The 21006-nt window shown below is 38.6% G+C and overlaps 1 protein-coding gene across 2 annotated transcripts in view; it reads right to left on the bottom strand.

Annotated features, from left to right (window-relative positions):
• Positions 1-4977: 4977 nt before the first annotated feature.
• Serpini1 (serpin family I member 1) overlaps positions 4978-21006 on the bottom strand; it is a 91114-nt gene continuing 75085 nt past the window's right edge. For both annotated transcript variants that reach the window (XM_060378445.1, XM_060378443.1), the window contains exons 7-9: positions 9310-9396; positions 7160-7249; positions 4978-6663 (exon numbers count right to left, since the gene is read on the bottom strand). In XM_060378445.1, the coding sequence (XP_060234428.1) occupies positions 6587-6663; positions 7160-7249; positions 9310-9396 (254 nt within the window). In that variant the 3' untranslated portion in view covers positions 4978-6586. The remainder of the gene's footprint in view (positions 6664-7159; positions 7250-9309; positions 9397-21006) is intronic.

Below are 21006 nucleotides of genomic sequence, written 5' to 3'. Positions count from 1 at the left end.
GGGTCTAGGTCCAGTTCATGCATGGTAAACCCACTTTTATTAACCGATTATGTTGCATAATCACTGCTTTATTGTAACTATCTCTTTCTAAAATGCATATGATTTTAATAAGATAATATGCACCGTTATGAATAGGCACAAGAAGGTTAAATAAAAAAGATTCCCCCAAAATCATTACTAAAGGGCAGAGTTTTGCCTTACTGCACTGGGCACCCCAAACCAGTTAAGGTCAAATTGGATCTTCATTTCTTCAAACTGGTTAAGGGAGTACAATTGGGAGCTCAATGAACAGAAACGGTTTAAAGTTGATTGTTGCCAGCTAGGAGGGAACTCGTTCAGAGATGATAATATGTGTAGCCTGAGTCAGAAGGGAATTCAGGAGGTTTTGAAGTTGCTAGTTTCCTTGTGTGTGTGTGTGTGTGTGTGTGTGTGTGTGTGTGTGTGTATAACACAAATTCAAATGGGGAATCCCAAGCTAAGCCTGCTTCATGACCATGAAGGAACAGTGTGAGGAGAAGGAAAATATATATATTTTTATTATAAAACTTACATGGATTTACACATTTTAAAAGTCAAAGAATCATACACAAAAATGACCAACTTTCAGTGTAGTAATTTTTTATACCATAGTAATTAAAAACATTTTAGGAGTAAATCTTTTTTCTTAACACCTTAGCAATGTTATTTATTCTTATTTTAAAAGCAGATCTGCTTGGAGAGGACAGGAACTCCACAAGGAGAGCAACAGAAACAGAAAAATTTGAACACAGGGGTTTTTCTAGAGACACATACTCCAACCAAGGACCATGCATGGAGATAACCTGGAACCCCTGCACAGATGTAGCCCATGGCAGTTTAGTGTCCAAGTGGGTTACATAGTAATGGAAAGAGGGACTGCCTCTGACATGAACTGATTGGCTTGCTCTTTGATCACCTCCCCCTGAGGGGGGAGCAGCCTTACCAGGTCACAGAAGATGTCAATGCAGCCACTTCTGATGAAATTTGATAGACTAAGATCAGAAGGAAAGAGAGGGGGACCTCACCTATCAGTGGACTTGGGGAGGGGCATGCATGAAGAAGGGGGAGGGAAGGTGGGATTAGGAGGGGAGGAGGGGCTTATGGGGGGATACAAACTGAATAAAGTGTAACTAATAAAAGTTTTAAAAAAAAGAGATCTGCAAATTATCAACACGTGGTAAAAAGAAAACCCAGATTCACATACACTAGCATCAAATTCTAGAATTTTTTTCTCTTTTAGGATTTCTTTCCTATGGTGTTATATGTAGGCATGATGAAAATGTCTCTGTTACATATCACTGAGCTTGGAAGAGTGTGCGTTTCGGTTACTTTAATTAGCATAAGGTCATCTGAGACTTCTGTTTATGACTCTTCTCATTGGCCCCACAAAGACAGGAGCTACTTATCGGAATCTGAGTCAGTTTTAGGAAAGAAGTCACTCTTAAAGTAATTCTTCCCTGGCAAAGATATTGTCACATTCACTCATCATATATCAACCAGACACCTACAATGGTAAAATAACGTAATACAATTAGACTATCTCTTAATCACTTTCAGTTATGTAGCTGCCTATGACATATGCAACTAATTGTTCTAAACCTTAGCTTACATGCTTTTAAAGCAGGCAATATTTTTTGCTCTATTGAAATACTAATAATTTGGATGAGAAAGCACTTTCAGAGCACAGTCTGGATGCAGATGAGTTTCATGTCATAAAAAATGTTCTTTTCTCTAAAGGGGTTTCCTCAAGCTTTGGAGTAATTACCATCAGCGCCCTGATGGAATAGAAAATGGCTCCCAGAGAATAAGATGGAAGGACTCTCATTTACAGACACATTACAGAGATAAATCTCTAGTGCAAAGAGTAAGCTGTTAAAACAAACACGAATAGGAACAGAAAATAATGAACACACACACAAAAAAAAAGGCCACCATGTATACACACACACACACACTGAGACATATGAGGAGGTTTTGGAGATGATAGGTTTCTTGTTTGGGGGCCAAGGATGCAAGTACAGGTAAAGGAACTGGGTACTGGAACACATTATAATGAGGGTGTCAGTGTCCAGAGTTAAAATGTCTCCCATGTTTGTCTCAGTCAGGACCATAAAGGAGCAGTGAGTCATACTGAGACACACTGGCTGAGAAACATACACACTGGGATACAAACTGACACACATACACACACACGCTGACACACACGAGAGAGACACACACACTGAAACACACACCATGCTGATACACAGACAGAGAAACATACACACATGGAGACACAAATGCTGAGACACACACAGAGAGAGGGAGAGAGATACATCCTCACCCTGAGAAACCTACACTGACAAACATGAAAGACACACATACTGAGACATACATGCTAAGGCATGTACATACTGAGACACACACTAAGACACACACACACAGATACATCCTCACACTGAGAAACTACACTGAGACATGACATACACAAAGACACACACATACTAAGACACACACACTGATATATGCATATTTAGACACACATGAAGACAAACAACCTGACAAGAATTTAATGGAATGATTTACCAGTTCAATTTGAAAGCAGGAGAACCCTGTGGCTACTTACTTTAACCTTGCCTACTTTACCATTCTTCCTTTAGATGCCTTCCTATACTGGAACCACCCCCTTCATGATGCTATCATTATTTAGATACAAAGAACTGAGCTGCAGTATCTGGACCATGGTCACCCAAATCTCAAAGTACTTTTAAATGGTGTGCCTCAGTCAACTGGAGATTTGTCTTGAGTTTATTCCAACATTTTGAAATTATGATATAATTACCACATTTCTCCTATCCTCCCTCCAAACCCTCCTAATTGCACTTTCTTTGCTCACTGTCAAATTCCTGGCCTCTTTTTTTCAATTAATTCTTATTGGTTGAATATATGTATTGACATATATATTCTTTTTTCTTTTATTATTACCACTTATTACAATTTATTCAATTTGTATCCCAGGTGTGGCCCTCTCCCTCATTCCCTCCTAATTCCACCCTCCCTCCCTCATCTCCTCCCATGCCCCTCCCGAAGTCCACTGATAGGGGAGGTCCTCCTCCCCTTCCATCTTACCCTAGCTTATCAGGTTTCATCAGGACTGGCTGCGTTGTCTTCCTCTTTGGCCTGGCAACACTGCTACCCTCTCAGGGGAGAAGTGATCAAAGAGCTGGCCACTGAGTTCATGTCAAAGACAATTCCTGCTCCCCTTACTAGGGAACCAACTTAGAGACTGAGTCTATGGGCTACATCTGAGCCAGGGTTTTAGGGCCTTGCATGTCCTTGGTTGGGATATCATTCCCTTCAGGGTCCCTAGGGCTTAGTTTTATGGCTCTGTTGGTGTCCTTTTGGAACTCCTCTCCCCTCCAGCTCTTACTATCTCCTGACATATATATTCTGAAGCACAATCTTCTAGGTCTGTTCAATATCAATTCTATATATGTTTTACCTGCAAGTTTTTAATGTACACCAGAATATTAACATGTCATTTAGCCTTCCTGGAAACTCTTGCAGCCTTGAGATCTTGGTAGGGTGTTTCATTGATTCTCTCTCTACTGTAGGACATTCTTAAGATTAATCTTTTAACTAAAGAATCTTGCCCTACTTTAATAAGATTCCTTCTGTAATGGACCATGATGTTATAGACTCTGTGTGTAAGGCAAAGTTTCAGAGTTTTCGTCAACAATATTCTTCCTATTTCTTTTACTTTTGAAATTGTATTTTATCTTTGCTCAAGATCGAAGCAAAGACCTTTGCTTCACAAAGACAAGTTTCAACTGGTTCAACTTGCCTTCAGCTATTAAGGGAAATGTTGCCATTAATCTTGTTTTGGAGAAAAAATAGGACAGGCTTTCAGATAAGAAAAAATGACTTACCATTATAAATTTAAGAAACTGATTATGTATAAAAAATCAGTTTTATTATTTATAACATGCATATTTAATTAGAATGTAGTATACTTTTACTGTATTTTCTTTTGATTTTCATTGTTCTTATAAAATTAATGTTTTATAAGAGTATTTAAATAAGCACGTATATAAAAATTTTAATATTTGTTTGGTAATGATGGTGATATCAAATATGTAGGATTATAGTGTGTATAATTATTCAGTCCACTCTGTAGCATATACATAAATAACTAAAATAATAATTTCAGTTAATATTTAAAACTTCAGAATGATTGTTAATTTTCTTCCAATCATAAGTTCAGAAAATAAAAGTTTTTTTCTATAAATAAATTAATTAATTCATTAATTTCTGGGTAATTTCCAAGGTATCAGTATCAGTAGATTTCTTTAAATATGTTTTAATTTGTTTGTTTGGTTGTTGTTTTTTTTTGTCCATAATATTGAACAGTGACAAAAATAAACTTGGGGAAAATTTAAAAAAAAGTTTTTCTATGAATAGGGTGTTTGTGTGTGCAAACATGTATGCATTTATGTGCATGTGTATTTATAGTAATTATGCATTATGAATACAATGAAACAACTAGGAAATATGCAATATTACTTTTTCAAGATAAAGAAAACTATTGAAATTAAAAAGAAAGTCAAGGCAAAAGGAAAACCGGAGGGCCAGTGAGATGGCCCCACGGATACAAGTCTTTCTTGTACAATCCTGGTAAATCAAGTGTGTTTCTGGGATCCCAAGGTGGAAAGAGGCAACCAATTCTCCACATACATCCTGTGGCCTATGAGTGCCTGGCCTGTACGGTGTGCGAGCACGCGTGCTCACGCACACACACACACACACACACACACACACACACAGTAATACTAAATTAAAAAGATAATCTGGACAATCATGGAAAGATCCATTTTCAATTAAGTAATTCCTAACTTATATTGAAATCTTTTAAGTTATATATTCCAAATAGTAGAATTTTATCTCATATCTGTTAATAAAAACAGCATTTGGGACTCTACAGAAGCGCATAATCACATAGCAACGTTTATTCTTCCTTCCAGGCAATACATTTACTCTTGAACATAAAGGTGTAGCCATATATGCAATAGTAACAAGAAGGATGCAGTGATAAAGACTATTCTGAGCTCAGAACGTGAGCACTGAATTAACATCAGCCATCCCAGCTACATAAATTATGAATGAAAACAAGAGCACTATTCTACTACAATGCGATTTATGAACAAACTGCAAGTCTTCTGAAACTGTAAGCTGTAAAAGATTCAATGTTAAATACTGTGTCCTCCGATATTCATAAATTCTTTCATGGGTATTGCCTATAAATGTCTCCATATTTTTAAACACTGTATTTCAAGGATTATAATATACAGAAGAATCTCACATTTATCTGTAGAAAAACATTGGAGCCACACCAGTTCTTCACAAGGGCATTAGTGCAAAATACATCCTGCCCTCACCCTCATTCCTTCTAATCCCAGTCAGTGAAAACGATAGTTTTTTCCATTTATTTATATAAATATGAAACGTGTGATGCTTACATAAAGTAGAACTTTGCTACTTGAGTGATAAACAGCAAGGTGCATGGTCAAACACTGTGGCATCATTTGTAACCTGATAGAAAGCTGTGGTCCCCTCTCTACTTTTGACATCTTGGAGAAGAACCTGAACCTGTAATGAGTGACCAGGTAACAACATCTACACTAAGACTGAGAAGCATTTATTCCATATGATGCACTGAGCAACAATTTTCTATAAAGAAATTACATCTGGATGGCTGGTACATCAATGTGCCACTTCAGGTCTTGGGTATATGCTAGGGAATGTGCCAATGGGTGGTTTCTTCTTTGTGTGAACATCAAAACTTCACTTCAGCTTAAATGGTGCACGGGAGCCCCTTCACGGGGCCTCTTGGTGCCACTGAGAATGAATAATATGATGTCTGAGTTTGTTATTAGTCATGAGGCATACTGATTCACAGGATAATTTTAAAAAAAATAGAATAGGTATACTCTAATGATTTTAAGAGTATAATGCTACAGTGTACATCCACGTCAGTAACATCTGTGGGCTTTACCTATCACCTTTTTTCCCTAAAGGTTTTGTCCTGGAGCCCTACAGTAAATGACAGTTCTGATTCTTGTGGCTTACTTGCCTCCATTTCACATTATTGCTTATTATGTACATATATGCTGCTGACTTTGGTGTCGATTCTGCATGATTATGAAGAAACGCAGAAATAACAGTTTCTTCACTTTTGCCTTGTAGGATCATTTTCCTGTAATTCCTAAAGAAACAGCATAGTTGTCAGCTCTCAGCAGAGTGGCGTGTAGACCACAACCTCCTCTAAAATGAAAAAAAAGCTGTTCACATGTTCAATATGTACTTTTATTTTAAACAACAGCACAACAGACACAATGACACAACAGGACCATAGTCTTTATACTGCTAACATTTCTTGACAGGCTGACGTATAGTTCACATATATTACTACTATCCAGGACTATTTTAAATATTTCATTAAGTAATATTGCAAAACAAAAATCCTAAATATATACTAAGTGCAAACATAATGTGCTTTGTTACTGCTTTCTTTTTACTCAAACACTATCATTTAAAGTTCCTCAAAATCATGTCCACTTGTGTTCATTGTTTCAGGGTGCATGACTCTTCCCATGAATAAGATGGTACCTGCATTGGTTTAGAGGTGAACAAAAGAAGAGAGTGAAAAAAACAATGAGATGCATGTTTCCTGCTAGCAATGTTTGAAGAAAATAAAAACATACATTATTTTGATTTTTTTAAAAGCATAAGAAAATTGGAAACAATCTTAATTGTATATTTCATTTAAGAATAGACAGCTTGTTTGTGGCTTGTGAAATAACATTGTATTCAAACAACACACTCACCATTTTTTATTTTATTTTTTTCTTATCAGTTACATTTTATTAACTCTGTATCCCAGCAGTGTCCTGATCCCTCATTCCCTCCCAGTCCCTCCCTCCCTCCCTCATCTCTACCGTGCCCCTTTCCAAGTCCACTGATGGGGGGGACCTCCTCCCCATTCATCTGATCCTGTTTTATCAGGTATCTTCAGGACTGGCTGCAAAGCCCTCCTCTGTGGCCTAACAGGACTGCTCCTCCCTTGGGGGTGGGGAGGCCAAAGAGCCAGTCATTGCACACTCACCATTTTTTCTGTTCTTGATAAGAAAGAAAAATGGGTGGTCGACAATCACCTGAGGGTACAGCACAGCCATTCTGCTAATCGCAATCATTCCTGTCATGCAGAGAGAGAGTTATTACATATATGTGGATGTTCAGAGACTCCCAAGAAGCTTCCAAAACAATCTATGTCTATCCATTTAGTTAAAAGGCAGAAGTCTACAGAAAACAGAGGTCTTACGACAGGCACTAACATTTATACTTGATGTTTTAAAGAAAACAAAACAACCACAACATATATACACATAATTTCTTCCCTCTATGCCATCAAAAATAGAGCGGTTTACTCTGTCTGTTGTAAAAATGTTATCCTTAGTCCAGGACAAATATTTGTGTTTGGATCAAATTGCATTTCCATTAAGGGGAAGAAGAAAGAACTGTCAACATGAAAGCAGTTGTTCACATTTTCAAGTTATTTCTGTTGCCTGTCCTGTCATACATTGCAGTTCAATGGGGTTCCAGGAAATGGCAAGGATGCAATGATAAAGGAAAACTCAGTAGTAAGAGAAGCAGGATATTCAGTTCTTATTTGCTACAGTATGCTTAGTGATCTGATTATTTAAATCTTTTTCTCATAACCTAAGACTGTTTTCCCCCCTTGAAAGTCACTGATGAGGTCAGAAATAACACATGTCAGTGAGCTACTATATTACCAGGTAACACAACACTTTATTAAATTTGATATTATCTGTTCAACACTCAATGGAAGTAACCCTAAACCAGTATAAGAAAGCAGGAAATGCAATGGTAAATAACTCCTGGTTATCTAGGGAACTCACAACCATCAAAAGATCAAGGCTGGGACTATAAAAACGGTCAGTCAGTAAAGTCCCAGCCCCACAACTGTGAAGACCTGAGTTCTGGTCCTCTTCATTCATGTAAAGGGCATGGTAGGATGGGGTGGGTTTTAATTACAGTGCTGGGGAAGGAGAAAGCTCCCTAAAGCTTGTTGGGCTCCAGATTCAGTGACAGAAGTTCTCTCAAAATAATAAGATGGAGAATTATTGAGAAAGACACTTGGCATACATCCCCCCATATGTATATGTATGCATATATGTGTACATACATGAACATGTATCTATCATGCACAAAAATGATAGAGGATAATTAACTACTATAATCTGGAAATGGAATATATGCACATTTTTTAAAATTTAATTTTATTTTATTAATTACACTTTATTCACTTTGTATCCCCCCCATGCACCCCTTCCTCCTCTCCTCCCGGTCCCACCCTCCCACCCCCTTCTTCATGCATGCCCCTCCCCAAGTCCACTGATAAAGGAGGTCCTCCTCTCCTTCCTTCTGATCTTAGTCTATCAGGTCTCATCAGGAGTGGCTGCATTGTCTTCCTCTGTGGCCTGATCACCTCAGGGGGAGGTGATCAAAGAGCAGGCCAATCAGATTATGTCAGAAGCAGTCCCTCTTCCCATTACTATGTAACCCGCTTGGACACTAAACTGCCATGGGCTACATATATGCACATTTAGAAATTATTTTCTTAGCTTGGAGGTGGTGGCACATGCCTTTAATCACAGCACTCAGGGTAGAGACAGGTATATTACTGAGCTCCTGGCCAGCCTGATCTACAGAGGGAGTTCAAGGGTAGCCTGGGCCACAGAGAAACCCTGTCTCAAAGAACAAAAACAAACAAAAAATTAACCCCCCCCAAAACAAATAAAAACATTTTCTTAGGACTATTCTTATTTAAAAGTACTTAAAAGTATCTTTATATTTACCAACTTTTGTTTGTAGATGTACTTTTTCAAAATCAACTTTCCACAGACAAAAGTAAGAAGTAACTTCTGAGAGTAATTAGGAGGGGGAAATGTTTGAATACACAGTAGGAGAATATTAAAAATCTTCATGCAAACTTCATATCAGGGCAGTACTCTCTTAGAGCTGCCCCTGTGTGATGCCTGATTGGGAGGCAGGCATGGAGCTATGAAACACTTCACATTCTACTGACAGCATTCTGGCTGCTTTAACATCTGCTTGACTTCTGACTTGGAATAGATTGGTATCTTTGATAATTTGTTGTTTTCCACCCAAGTTTGTTTAAAAACATGAATTTGGAAAAAGTAGGACATGTTCAGAAAATGGCTTAGTATGTACCAGAGGCTGCAGCTGCTTCCGACCCTTCTTCGTTAACCTCGATGAAGGACTTGTGAACAGCTTTGGAGAGGAACAGCTCTTTGTTATCTGAATGAAGAAATAAGATCATTAATGCCAGACACAGAAACACATCCGACCTTTGCGTAAGGAAGTTTGAGCGCTCTCAGAAACCAGATACTGATAGAAAAGACAAGATAATGGCAGATTTTACTTATGGTATGGGAGAACAAGCAATGGTATGATTTCAAATGGTATGAATTGCCCTCATTTTATAACCACATGTTAATTTACCCCCTTCTTTCCTTCAGTATTTTCCCAATGTTTATTTCTCTTTTCCGCACAGTTTATTTCTTTTATTGCCAAGGGGAGGGGAGCAGAAATTCTGTTTTAATAGTGACCTCAAATGACTTCATAATTCATGATAAAAATAAGTTAGCCATTGCTCTCTAAGTTGAAATAAAAAATACACAATAAAAATTAGTGACTATCCAGAAATAAAAATATTATTTTCTTAAACCTAATCAATAATTTTATGGTAATACTGATGACATTAACAAGGAAGAATAAAACTGATTTCTAGCCTGTAGAAATGTGAAAAAAGAAAAGTAGATAAAATGGCTTTTTAGTCTTGTTTACTGATTTATCTGAGCATTTGCAAATACTTTACCCCAAGATCATATTAAAAATACATTTTTTTAGTAAAAGGAAGAACATTTTCCACATTGAATTGCCTTTCTACTTATGTTGAAATTAATGGCATTTTGGTATAGATTTATGATCCCTCAAAGTCATATACAAAGGTCCTTACCCTCAGGACTTCAATATATGACCTTATTGAAAAATAAGGTCTTAAAATGAAGTCACCGTAGCAGACTTTGATCAAGTATGACTAGTCTCCACTCAGCAAAAGGAATTTGAACTGAGATAGCTACAGAGAAAAGGGGAGATCGAGTGTTTAATTTCATATGCCGGTTTGTCCAAGCTTTAGTACTTAGAAACCTAAACAAACATTCTGGATGTTTCTGTGAACATGTTTTTAGAGGAGATTTAACATTTAAATCAGTGGATTTTGAACAAAACAGGCTGCTTTCCCAGTGTGGGTGGGCCTCATCGAATCAGCTGAGGGAGCCCTACTACAACAAAGACATCTCTTCTGAGCAACAAAGAATTTATCCAGAAGATAGCTTTGGACTCAACTATGAAGCTTCCTTTTGGGTCTGCTCTGTAGATTTTTTTTTTTAATTTCCTAAGTCTATACAACATATGATCCAATTTCTAAAGATTAATTTATTAACTATCTATTTATCTATCTACCTATCATCTATCATCTCCATCAATCTAGCCATCTAACTATCTCCTACACAAATGTAAAGCTATATATCTATAAACACACACATAAAATATATATTATTTGGACATGTATATATACATATGTGCACACACATATCCTGTGTCTCTGAAGACACTTAACTAGTGTACATATGAAGATAAATAGAGACGCTATCATCTATAAGCCAAGGAAGGAGACCTCAGAAAATGTCAGTCCTGCTGCAGATGTTTGAAGGGAGCAGTGGATTTCAGGGAAGGGTGGGAGTAACTAGAAGAAAGAAGGAGGGGGAACTGCAGTCTGGATGTAACATATGAGAGAATAAAAAGATAAATATTATATATATATACATATATATATATATATATATATATATATATATATATGAAGTAAAGAAAAGAAAATTCCAATCCTGTTGACACTCTTAGTTTGGACTTTTAGCTGTAGAACCAGTGAAAACAAAAATTTCTGATTTTTTAATAAAAACTAAAATGCAATTATATCATTTCCCCTTTTTGTTCCTCCATCCAATTTTTTCTTGTACTGCCTTTCAAATTCATGACATTTTAAAATTGTTGTTCACATGTAACATACATAAATATATATAAAACATATTTTTTTAAATAGGTAAGTACAACCTATTCCATCTGTATAATGTTACTTGTATAAAGATGAGTTCAAGGCTGACCACTAGGTATTTGAAAACCAACTTGGAAGTTCTTCTCTGGGAAAGATGAAGTCACACAGTCTGTGATTTATTTTTGTGGGGGACCTAGCACACTATAAAATTTCCTCCAGCTTGGAGTTCTCAACTGTTCCCCAAGAAGAAAATAAAAGAACCATAAAATGCTTTTGAAAAGGGAGAAACACAGACAGCAGGAGAAAGGGCTACTTAGGTGTGCTCTGCTCCATGCAGTTCTTTCCTCTTCTTCTGTTCTAGGTCTGTGCTAGATTGCTGATGTCCAGCACCATTAGTAGAAGACACAATCCAAGGGCTTGGCAGATGGCGAGGATGGTAAACTGCTTGACACAACAATATGAGAACCAACCAGACTTCAGATCCCAAGCGCCCACTTGAAAAGGCAGGCATGGTGGGAAAAGAGAAACAGGAGTACTGGCCCTCCCTGGCCAGCCAGGCCACTCCTTCCGTGAGAGACCCTCTCTCAGAAAGATAGGGTGGAGAAGAAAGCATCTGATATTAATCTCTGGCCTCCACATCCAGTTGTATAGATGTGTACCTAAACACACATGTACACCTGAACACACACACAATCTCATATGTGTGCAGAGAAAAAAGAACCTCACAGTTGCTGAATAACTTATAATTAACTTCAACCTGTTTCACATTTTAAGTGTTCAAAAACACATAATTATCTTCTATACATACAAAACAATATTCACCAATTTTCTGATACATCTGGTAAACAGCACCTGATTATTTTGAATAATCACTATGGTAACCAACAATGGCATCTGTGAATATTCTTCCAATACGGATTCATGTCCTTAAGTTACATTTGATATCAGTAATAATTATCACAATGTTTAAAAACCCATCTCATATATTTCTTAGAAAAAAACATTTGGTGACTAAACAAAAAAATAAAATGCAACCAAAATTTATATGAAACATAAAGTATAATCAGGTCTCTCAAATTCCAAGACTTCTTTTGTTTTTATTTAACAAAAAGGGAAACAAAAAACATTTGATTAATCAAACCTCTTTAGTTGGTAAAAACAAACAAATGAATCCAAAAGCCGTGAAATATATAAATTATAACTATTTTCAAATTCTGATCCTTTTTTTTTCATTCTGTCAGTTAACAGTAGGTCATTTGGGGTCCTTTGGCGTACCTTGGGGTAATGGATGCCCACCTTACCGGCTAAGCCTCACTTAAATACTCTAAAGATACAAAAGATATAAAGATACTGAATGATAGTTTCGCTATTGCAGCTTGCAGAGAGGAAACTGCCTGCAGCTCTTAGACCTGTCCTTATGTCTGCTTTTGATGCATGCCTGACCCTTTGCACATGGCCTCTGTTCAAGTGTTGAAGGGATAGGCAAAGGTTGATCGATGGACAGCACACTGCAGTTAAATCAGAGTAAGAAGTTACGGTGGTTAACTGTGACTGGTAACATGCATTACACGTCAAGAGACCGCACTAAAGCACTTATGAATTTTTTAATTGTTTTGTTTTTCACCAAAACAAGGAGATAGATGTTTAAGGAGATAGATGTGGTTAGCCTAATTTCAACACGAGTCAAGAACCATCCAAATGGCCTACGTGGAGGAGAATTGTATGTAATCCTGAGGACTTGAGTTTATACCCTCGGACATGTGTGAAGGCTGAAGAAGAAAAGTGGCTCCACGAAGCTGTTCACCGCCATTCCATGCACGGCATGGCACACACGCCTATACATGTGCACACAAAAATAGCAAGTGAAAAATCAATTTTTAAGGATTTTAGAGTTGGCAAGACTCTTCAGCCGGTAAAGGTGCTGGCCCACCAAGCCTGATGACCCAAGTTGAATCCCCGGGATTGAAGAAGAGAGTTGACTCATAGCTCATTCTCTGACTTTTTCATATGTGCTGTGCTGTGTGCATTCCCTCCCGAAATAAATAAATTAATGTAATTTAGAACTTAAACATTTTAAAATATTATGTGATCCATATGCGTATTGAAATATTACATGATATACCATTACAATGCAATTTTCTATCATTTCTGTCAGCTAAAAATGAAAATTTTAAACTAAACCCAGTGGCATAAATAAATGAACGTTTACTAGTTTGCAGTGGCTGTCACAATATGTCAGAGCAAGGTGATGGGAACACAGCCTGCACTATTCATTGGGAAGCTTTCCACAGGATGATCTCATGCAAATGCAAACCAGTTGATACCGGGACTCAGCTCAGAAGGCCTCCTCCCCTCTGCCCTTCTGCCTGGCGCCTCACCTTCAGGGTTATTTCACACTGACACATATCTGAGCCCCTGCACAAGGCAGCCTCTTCCTCATTCATTCCATATTCTATGACGGCATCTGTGTTTAAAAAATGCTCCCTCTTCACTCCTGTTTTGCTCTCTGAGATCCTCCCTCAGCCTTTGTACTCCTAAGGCCCCAGGAGACTTTTCTTGATTTCCTTTGATTCCTGTATCTTCAAATTAGATCTGACCATTGTTTCCCCAATGGACCCAAAAACTGGTTCTATGAAGTCTTTGTAATATGTTATACCTGCATTAATGTTTGTCTCCTCCTGGACTGCCACCCTCCTTAAAGCTCTCCTAGCTTCTGGTATAAAGCTGGGCCAAAATGTAAACTCCTCAATAGAGGGAGTGTTTCTGATGATGTGTAATTTTCTAGTACAACCCAGCACACCCTGCTGCACAAGATTCGGTAATTGTATAATGAAAGGTCTTAACTCCTTCATAAGGTAAGCCTGTTGGGTGACAACATTGTGTGACAATTCATGGAAAGCATGGCAACAGTTTTACTCATAATTATGCCTATTAGGCTTACATTGGTAATAAAATTCACAATATTAATACAAAGTAAATGTTCCAAGAAAAGAACAATAAGAGAGGGAAAGCACGGAAATTACCTGCTGTAAAACACTTAAAATTGTGTCAAGCTTAAAAATAATGTAATGGTACAGTGGAGTGGTCAGTATTCCCTGTCTTCAGCCATGACTCTGTTACTTGGATATATGTTCCCTTTTACTTATTTTATTGCAGTTTTGTCATTAGCATACAAGACATTAGATTAAAACATTTTTGAACGAAAAAAAAAATAATGTAATGGGGTCTAGTGGACCAGCATTACTGTCTGTATTTCAAAGGCAACAAAGCAAAGATTGAATCTGGTGTTCATGTTTCTACAGCATGACCAACTGGCACCCAAAGGTTAAGTCACTGCACATGGAAATATATCTCCTGACACTTGCCCTGCAGAAAAATCTATCACTATAGACATACATGTAGGAAGAAAAAAAATCTATCACTATAGACATACATGTAGGAAGAAAAAAAATCTATCACTATAGACATACATGTAGGAAGAAATGGGGCAAATGAGGAATCCTGGGAATATAGCAACTTTTTCCAATTAAGGAAAATAAAGCTTATTTTTCCTCTTGGGATAAACTTCAAACAATCACATTGGAAAAAACAATATGACCGAAAGAAGCTTGAGCAAGCATGTGTTGGTGGCAACTGAATCTTAGAAATAGAACAAGATGTGGGAACACAGGGAAGTTCGTGGTTCTTTACGCATGTGCTTAGACTTTATCATATGACATTGCATGACGACTGGGAGCCACAAGCGACTGCATCTCACTTCTTACATTTATCTCATTTACATTTTGCACACTGTCAGGTACCAATCATGCACTCAGATATCTAATGCATTAGAATACAAGGAGCACTGAAGAATTTTTGCTGTTAATTTTTTTTTCTTATTGATTCGAGAAAAGTTAGCTGTTCTCTCAGCAAGTAGATCAAAGCAAATGGATACTGTTTTGTGGGAATGTATGCATGTGTGTATGTAGATACGTACTTGTGTGTTTGTATGGATGTACCTGTGTACACAAGGATGCCAGGGTCAACCCTGGGTGCCATCCGTGAGAAGCCATATACCTTGTTTTCTGAGACAAGGTCTCTCAGTGGCCAAGAGCTCACCCATTTGTCTAGACTGGCTAGCAAGAATCCTGGAGATCTGTCTGTATGCCTACCTCCTTAGCTCTGCCAGCCTGGCTTTTTAATGCACATTCCAGGAATTGAACTTAGGTTCTCATGATTATGTGTCAAGTTCTGTATCTCTGTAGTCTACAAATGTTGCTTTCTTTTCTTCCTTTCTTTTTAAAATTGTTTTGTTTTTAATGTCTGCACACGGACCCCAAATAGACTTTTTTTTTCTGGTCACTGCGGGCACCCACTGTTCAATGCTTCATTCTACTTTCCTCCAGGCATCTGTGACCCAGACACTTTACAATGGATAAGATGGGAACAAGCCAGCAAATCCTAGGGTATCCAGAGAGTAGCTGGGCAGCAAACCAAACTCTTGTGAAGAAAGCAGGGCAAAGTACTAAGTCATCCATTCAATAGCCGAGCAAATATTTTTTGAGCAAGCACCCCGCTCAACTTATTGTGTGGGGCACCAAGGCTCTGAGCATATGAGAATCACATCCTGCTGGCGAGGGTTGGGGGCCATCAGGCAAATGGTGGTCTCTAGTTCCTTGGAGACACTGTTTTTGAATACAGCTAATTTAAACAGACTTCTGCATCACCAAGGGCAGGATTAAAATAACAAAATGAAAAAAAGTATCATAGCAGAATCCTAGAAAAAAGTGTCTCTGTGCACTAATATCTTTAGCTTCAGCACCACCCAGAACACTTTACAAAACTTTCCCAGAATCTGACTTCCTTCAGATTAGAACAGTGTTTGTTTCCATTCAGATTTTGTTCCAGAAGTAGAAACTATTCACATAGTTGTTCATTCGTGTAGTGAGTACCTACTGTACACACTAGACATACCATGGACACTTAACAGCTACTTTCTTATAAAGGCAGGTGGACATAAATAAAAGAACACTAATAAAGCAAATCTATAAATGACCATGATGTATAGATGTGGTTCATATGCATTAGAAAACAAGGTAAGAGTATGTTGGTAGGTAACAGGGGTAGGGGAGCATCTACTTGGAAGAGTGTTAGGTAAGGAAAGATGGGAGGGTAAATGGGACCTAAGGCCCAGTAAATGCGATGGAATCAGCCAGCAGAAGCTCTGAAGATGCAGATGAAAACTAGTGCAGAGACAGAGTCAAACTGAGAATCCTTAGGGAGGGACCCAAAGAAGTCCCAGTGACATGAGCATGGAAATAGAGTGGAGAGCAGGAAACCATGTAAGGACAATCTCTTGCAAACTGTATGGATTTTTTCCCTGATTATTGGCCTACAGCTATGGCAGAAAATCAGAGGGAAGAGTTCTGTAGGGGGGCGGGGATTCACCCCAGGACACTGAGGACAGACACATGAAACTGAGCAGAAGTTACCAATAACACGGAATTACTTAGAAGAGGATAAATAGGATACTAGATATGAACAAGTCAGAGAACATTCCTAGCTATATTGGCCTAGAATTTTGTAAATATATTTATGTTCCAGCGCCATTATCTTTGGGAACAAAGGTGTGGGTGGAAAACACGGGTTACAGAAAATCCCCATCTACATAGAATTAGCCTCATACAAGTCTAGGGAGCATCCATTGCCCTTCTTCATTCATCTTCCATCCTACGCCAGCATCATGCTGATCTATGAAGTCAGAGTGACATCTCCCACATTGTCAAAACTTTGAAACAGCCTGTAGCTCAGAGAGAGTATACAGACAGTCCAAGTGAAAGGTGAAAAATGGTAACAGATATAGGTGTGAAGAAAACTACCTAGGAAGAGAGAGAGAGAGAGATGACAGGTATTGTGACATCTGGCTAGTTTGTGAAGGATAAGCAGAGGAGTGAAGAAAAAAGAGATACGGTCACTTGACATAGGATTTGCAATTACAAAGTGAGAGAAATAGGAGGAATGACTTGAAGGTCTCAGTAGAGTATGGACTATGAAGACGTTGGAGAGCAGCAGACAAAATGTCTTGTGCTATGGATTTTGACCATCAGAGAGCCTAAGCTTTGTCCAGAAAAAACGAAATACCTTTGCTCTGAGTTTATAAGATACCAGTGAAGGGAGAATTTAAACCAGCAAATACCTCGGGGCAGGGTGATCATTATTCACTTTTACAATAGTCAGGCAAGAAAGTAGGCATACAAGTAGAGTTGTGACAATAAAAGAGGAACAAGTCTTGTTGCTTACAGAGCAAGGAGAAAGAGCAACGTGGGGAAGGATACAGAAGCTGGGCCAGCATCAATCTACAGAACTTGCATTTGACCTGAATATGCCTTTCACTTACCTTTTTAAGTCCTTTATTTTATTGGCTTCTTTATTAAAGCATGTACTTTGTACTGAAGGATTTAGTAGTCTTTTTCTTGCCCTTTATACCATCCAAGAAGATTACCTATTAATCCAAATGTCATTCCTTTCCATTATAAAAATAGCCCTCCTCTATGTGAGGATCCTTGCTGCAACTAGGTGGGCATTGTAAACCTGAGAAGAGAATGATTCTTGGTACTGTGCATTCCATGTTTATTGTATGGGTCTTTCCTGTGTTTTATGTTAATGGAATTTAGCGTCAGAGGCAATGGACATCAAATTGAGATGAAGTCAACATAATAAATATTGAACAGTGTACCTCCTTCATGTCTCCATTCAGTGAGTACTGAGCAAGCTAGAGTGGTGGGCATTGAGGAAACATGCATCAGAATCAATCTTTGGGACATTTATATTCTACCTGGGATATTAGATGCATAAATAACATAAATATGAACTAGGATGTGTGATGTACAACAAAGAGGAACACAAAATTTCAGGGACTTAATGAGTGATTGATTCTAATTGATGTGATCTTAGTGGCTTGATAAAGTTTGGGCTGTCTGCAGATGAGGTTTAATTCAAATAGAAGGAATTTTCCAGATGTGAGGATCTGGGGCAATAGGAGGTGCAGAGCAAGCTAAGCAGAGGATTGAACTTGAGAGGGAGGTAGTCTCAGTTTCTGTAGAACAGGCAATCCTGACCCACAAAGCAAAGGAAGCTTTGAGCTGGTCCTGCAATGATCTGAGAGTGAGTGTTAAGGTGATTAATCTTGGCAGTGGAAGATACAACAGATTAGATTGGGGGAGAGATTGGAAACCATGCAGAGTATTGAAGCAGCCCAAGGCAGCTGTAATGAGCATCCAAACAAGAGTGGCTTCAAAGGGATAAAAATAAAAAAGCTTCAGCTGAGAGGTCTTAGCAGAGGATTTCAAGTCACTCAGTTTCTCTTGAAGCAAAAGGAGATGATGCAGGTAGTTTGTTTTCTTTTCCATACATAATTTGGGGATCTTGCATTTTTACAACAGTGATGGATGGTTCTTTGAATGCCTTTAATTTTACAGGTTAATTCTACTATTAACACAATTAGTTTTCTTAAACATTAAAAAAAGGGGAGTGAGGGTGGGATCGGCAGGGGAGGAGGGAGGGGTTTATGGGGGGATACAAAATGAATAAAGTGTAATTAATAAAAAAAAATTGTTGACACAGTAACATATATACAAGGTAACATGCCAAACATTGCCGAGTTCAGTTCCATTCAAGCATTCCAAAGCCTAAATAGGGTGATGTTGAAGGTGTCCAGGTCTATGAACTCAGTGGCTGGCTCTTTGGCTACCTCCCCCGGAGGCAAGGGAAGCAGCCTTACTAGGCCACAGAGGAGGACAATGCAGTAAGTCCTGATAGGCTAGGGTCAGATGGAAGGGGAGGAGGATCTCTCCTATCAGTGGACTTGGGGAGGGGCATTGGAGGAGATGAGAGAAGCAAGGTAGGTTTGGGATGGGATGAGGGAGGGGCTACAGTGGGGATACAAAGTGATTAACTGTAATTTTTTAAAATATAAATAAATTTTTAAAAAGTGGAAAAAAAAAAGATGTCAAGTCCTGGCTTCCCAAAAACTATAGTGTATAAGATGGACCCAAACAGCCGGATTCCCTCCTTCTCTCAACCCATTTTACTCTTCACCAAACACTGTGTTCCAACTCTGTCTAATAGATTTGATCAAATGACTAGACACATTGCATACAGATTATTAAAAACTCTGGATCCTGTTTGTAGCCCCCTCCCTCATCTCCTCCCAACTCCTCCCCTATCCCTCTTCCCTAGTCCACTGATAGGGGAGGATCTGCTCTCTTACTGTCTGACCCTAGCCTGTCAGATCCCGTCAGGACTGCCTGGATCCTCTTCCTCTGTGGGCTGCCTAGGTCACACCAGCAGGGAGAACTGATCAAGGAGTAGGCAACTGATTTCATGTCAGAGACTATCTCTTCTTTTCTTATTATGGAACCCACATGGAGACTGAGCTGTCTATGGGCTACATCTGAGCAGGGGGTCTAACAGGAGATGGACTGAGGGGACTGCAACCTGGATACAAAATGAATAAATTGTAAACGATAATAATAACAATAATAATAAAGGAAAAATACTTAAAATTACTGGTTATTTAAAATACTGTATAATAAATAGTTATTAATAAAATGAACCTTAAATATGTTTAAAAAAAAACACAAAACACCTATCTGGAGGATTTTAGTCTTATTACAAATCCCCAAGCCATTTGATTCATCGAAAACAGCTATGGCTACATCTGAGCAAGAGTTTTCGGTCCTCTCCATGCATGGTCCTTGGTTGGAGTATCAGTCTCTGCAGGGCCCCAGGGCCTAGTTTTTTGGCTCTGTTGGCCTTCTTTTTGGTCCCCTACTAGTCTTTCTATTTTCCCCTTCTTTCATAAAATGCCACACACTCTGCCCAAAGTTTGGCCATGAGTCTCAGCTTCAGCTTTGATACTTTGATCAGTAGAGTCTTTAGTCTCCAAAGTAGGTTCCCTAGTAAAGGGAGCAGGGGTTATCTCTGACATGAACTCAGTGGCTGGCTCTTTGGTCACCACCCTGTAGGGGAATCAACCTTGCCAGACCACAGAGGAAGGCAATGCAGCCAATCCTGATGAGACCTGTTAGGCTAGGGTCAGATAGGAAGGAAGGAGGACCTCCCCTATCACTGGACTAGGGGAAGGGCATGGGGGGAAAAGTGGGAGAGAGGGTAGGAATAGGAGGAGATGAGGGAGGGGGCCACAGCTGGGATAAAAAAAGAATAAATTTTGAGAAATAATAAATAAAAAATTATAAAAGCAAAAAAAAAAGAGAGAGAGACAAGAAGAAAACAGCTATGGTTAACTGTCTCTGTGAAAGCAAACACAATGAGATATTACCTTATGAACCTAAACATGTCTAAAATTATGTCACACTGGCCACAGTGACTGGCTTGCCCTAGTAGAGCTAACCCCTCAGGACCGAGTGGCTGCAGGTGTTGTATTTGGGTAAAAGATCTGCCTGGATGCTTGGGAGACAGTGAGGAATTACTGTGAGGAAAGTAGAATGTAATTATCTAGTGGGAACTCTGCCAATAAAGTAAGATCAATGTTCTAAATTTATAAGGAAGACAGCATTAGGATTTTATGCTATGCTTCAGCTATGAACATATTCCTGACTCAGGTACAAAGATACCATATGATCTTTCGCATCTCCACTAGTCTGGCCTTCCTGACTTTGCCAAAGAGATGCTCACAGCTCTAGGAACTGGGACATAAGCCCTGAAGGCATTACTAAAGAAAAATACATCTCGCTCATGTAGACAGGGTCATCTATACAGTAGGCTCTAAGAGAATCTCTGTTGGTGCTTAG

Source organism: Meriones unguiculatus, chromosome 2 (genome assembly GCF_030254825.1).
Source record: "Meriones unguiculatus strain TT.TT164.6M chromosome 2, Bangor_MerUng_6.1, whole genome shotgun sequence".
Classification (NCBI taxonomy): Eukaryota; Metazoa; Chordata; class Mammalia; order Rodentia; family Muridae; genus Meriones; species Meriones unguiculatus.
Note: the sequence above shows the minus strand (reverse complement) of the source record. Positions and strands in the feature narration are given on the sequence as shown.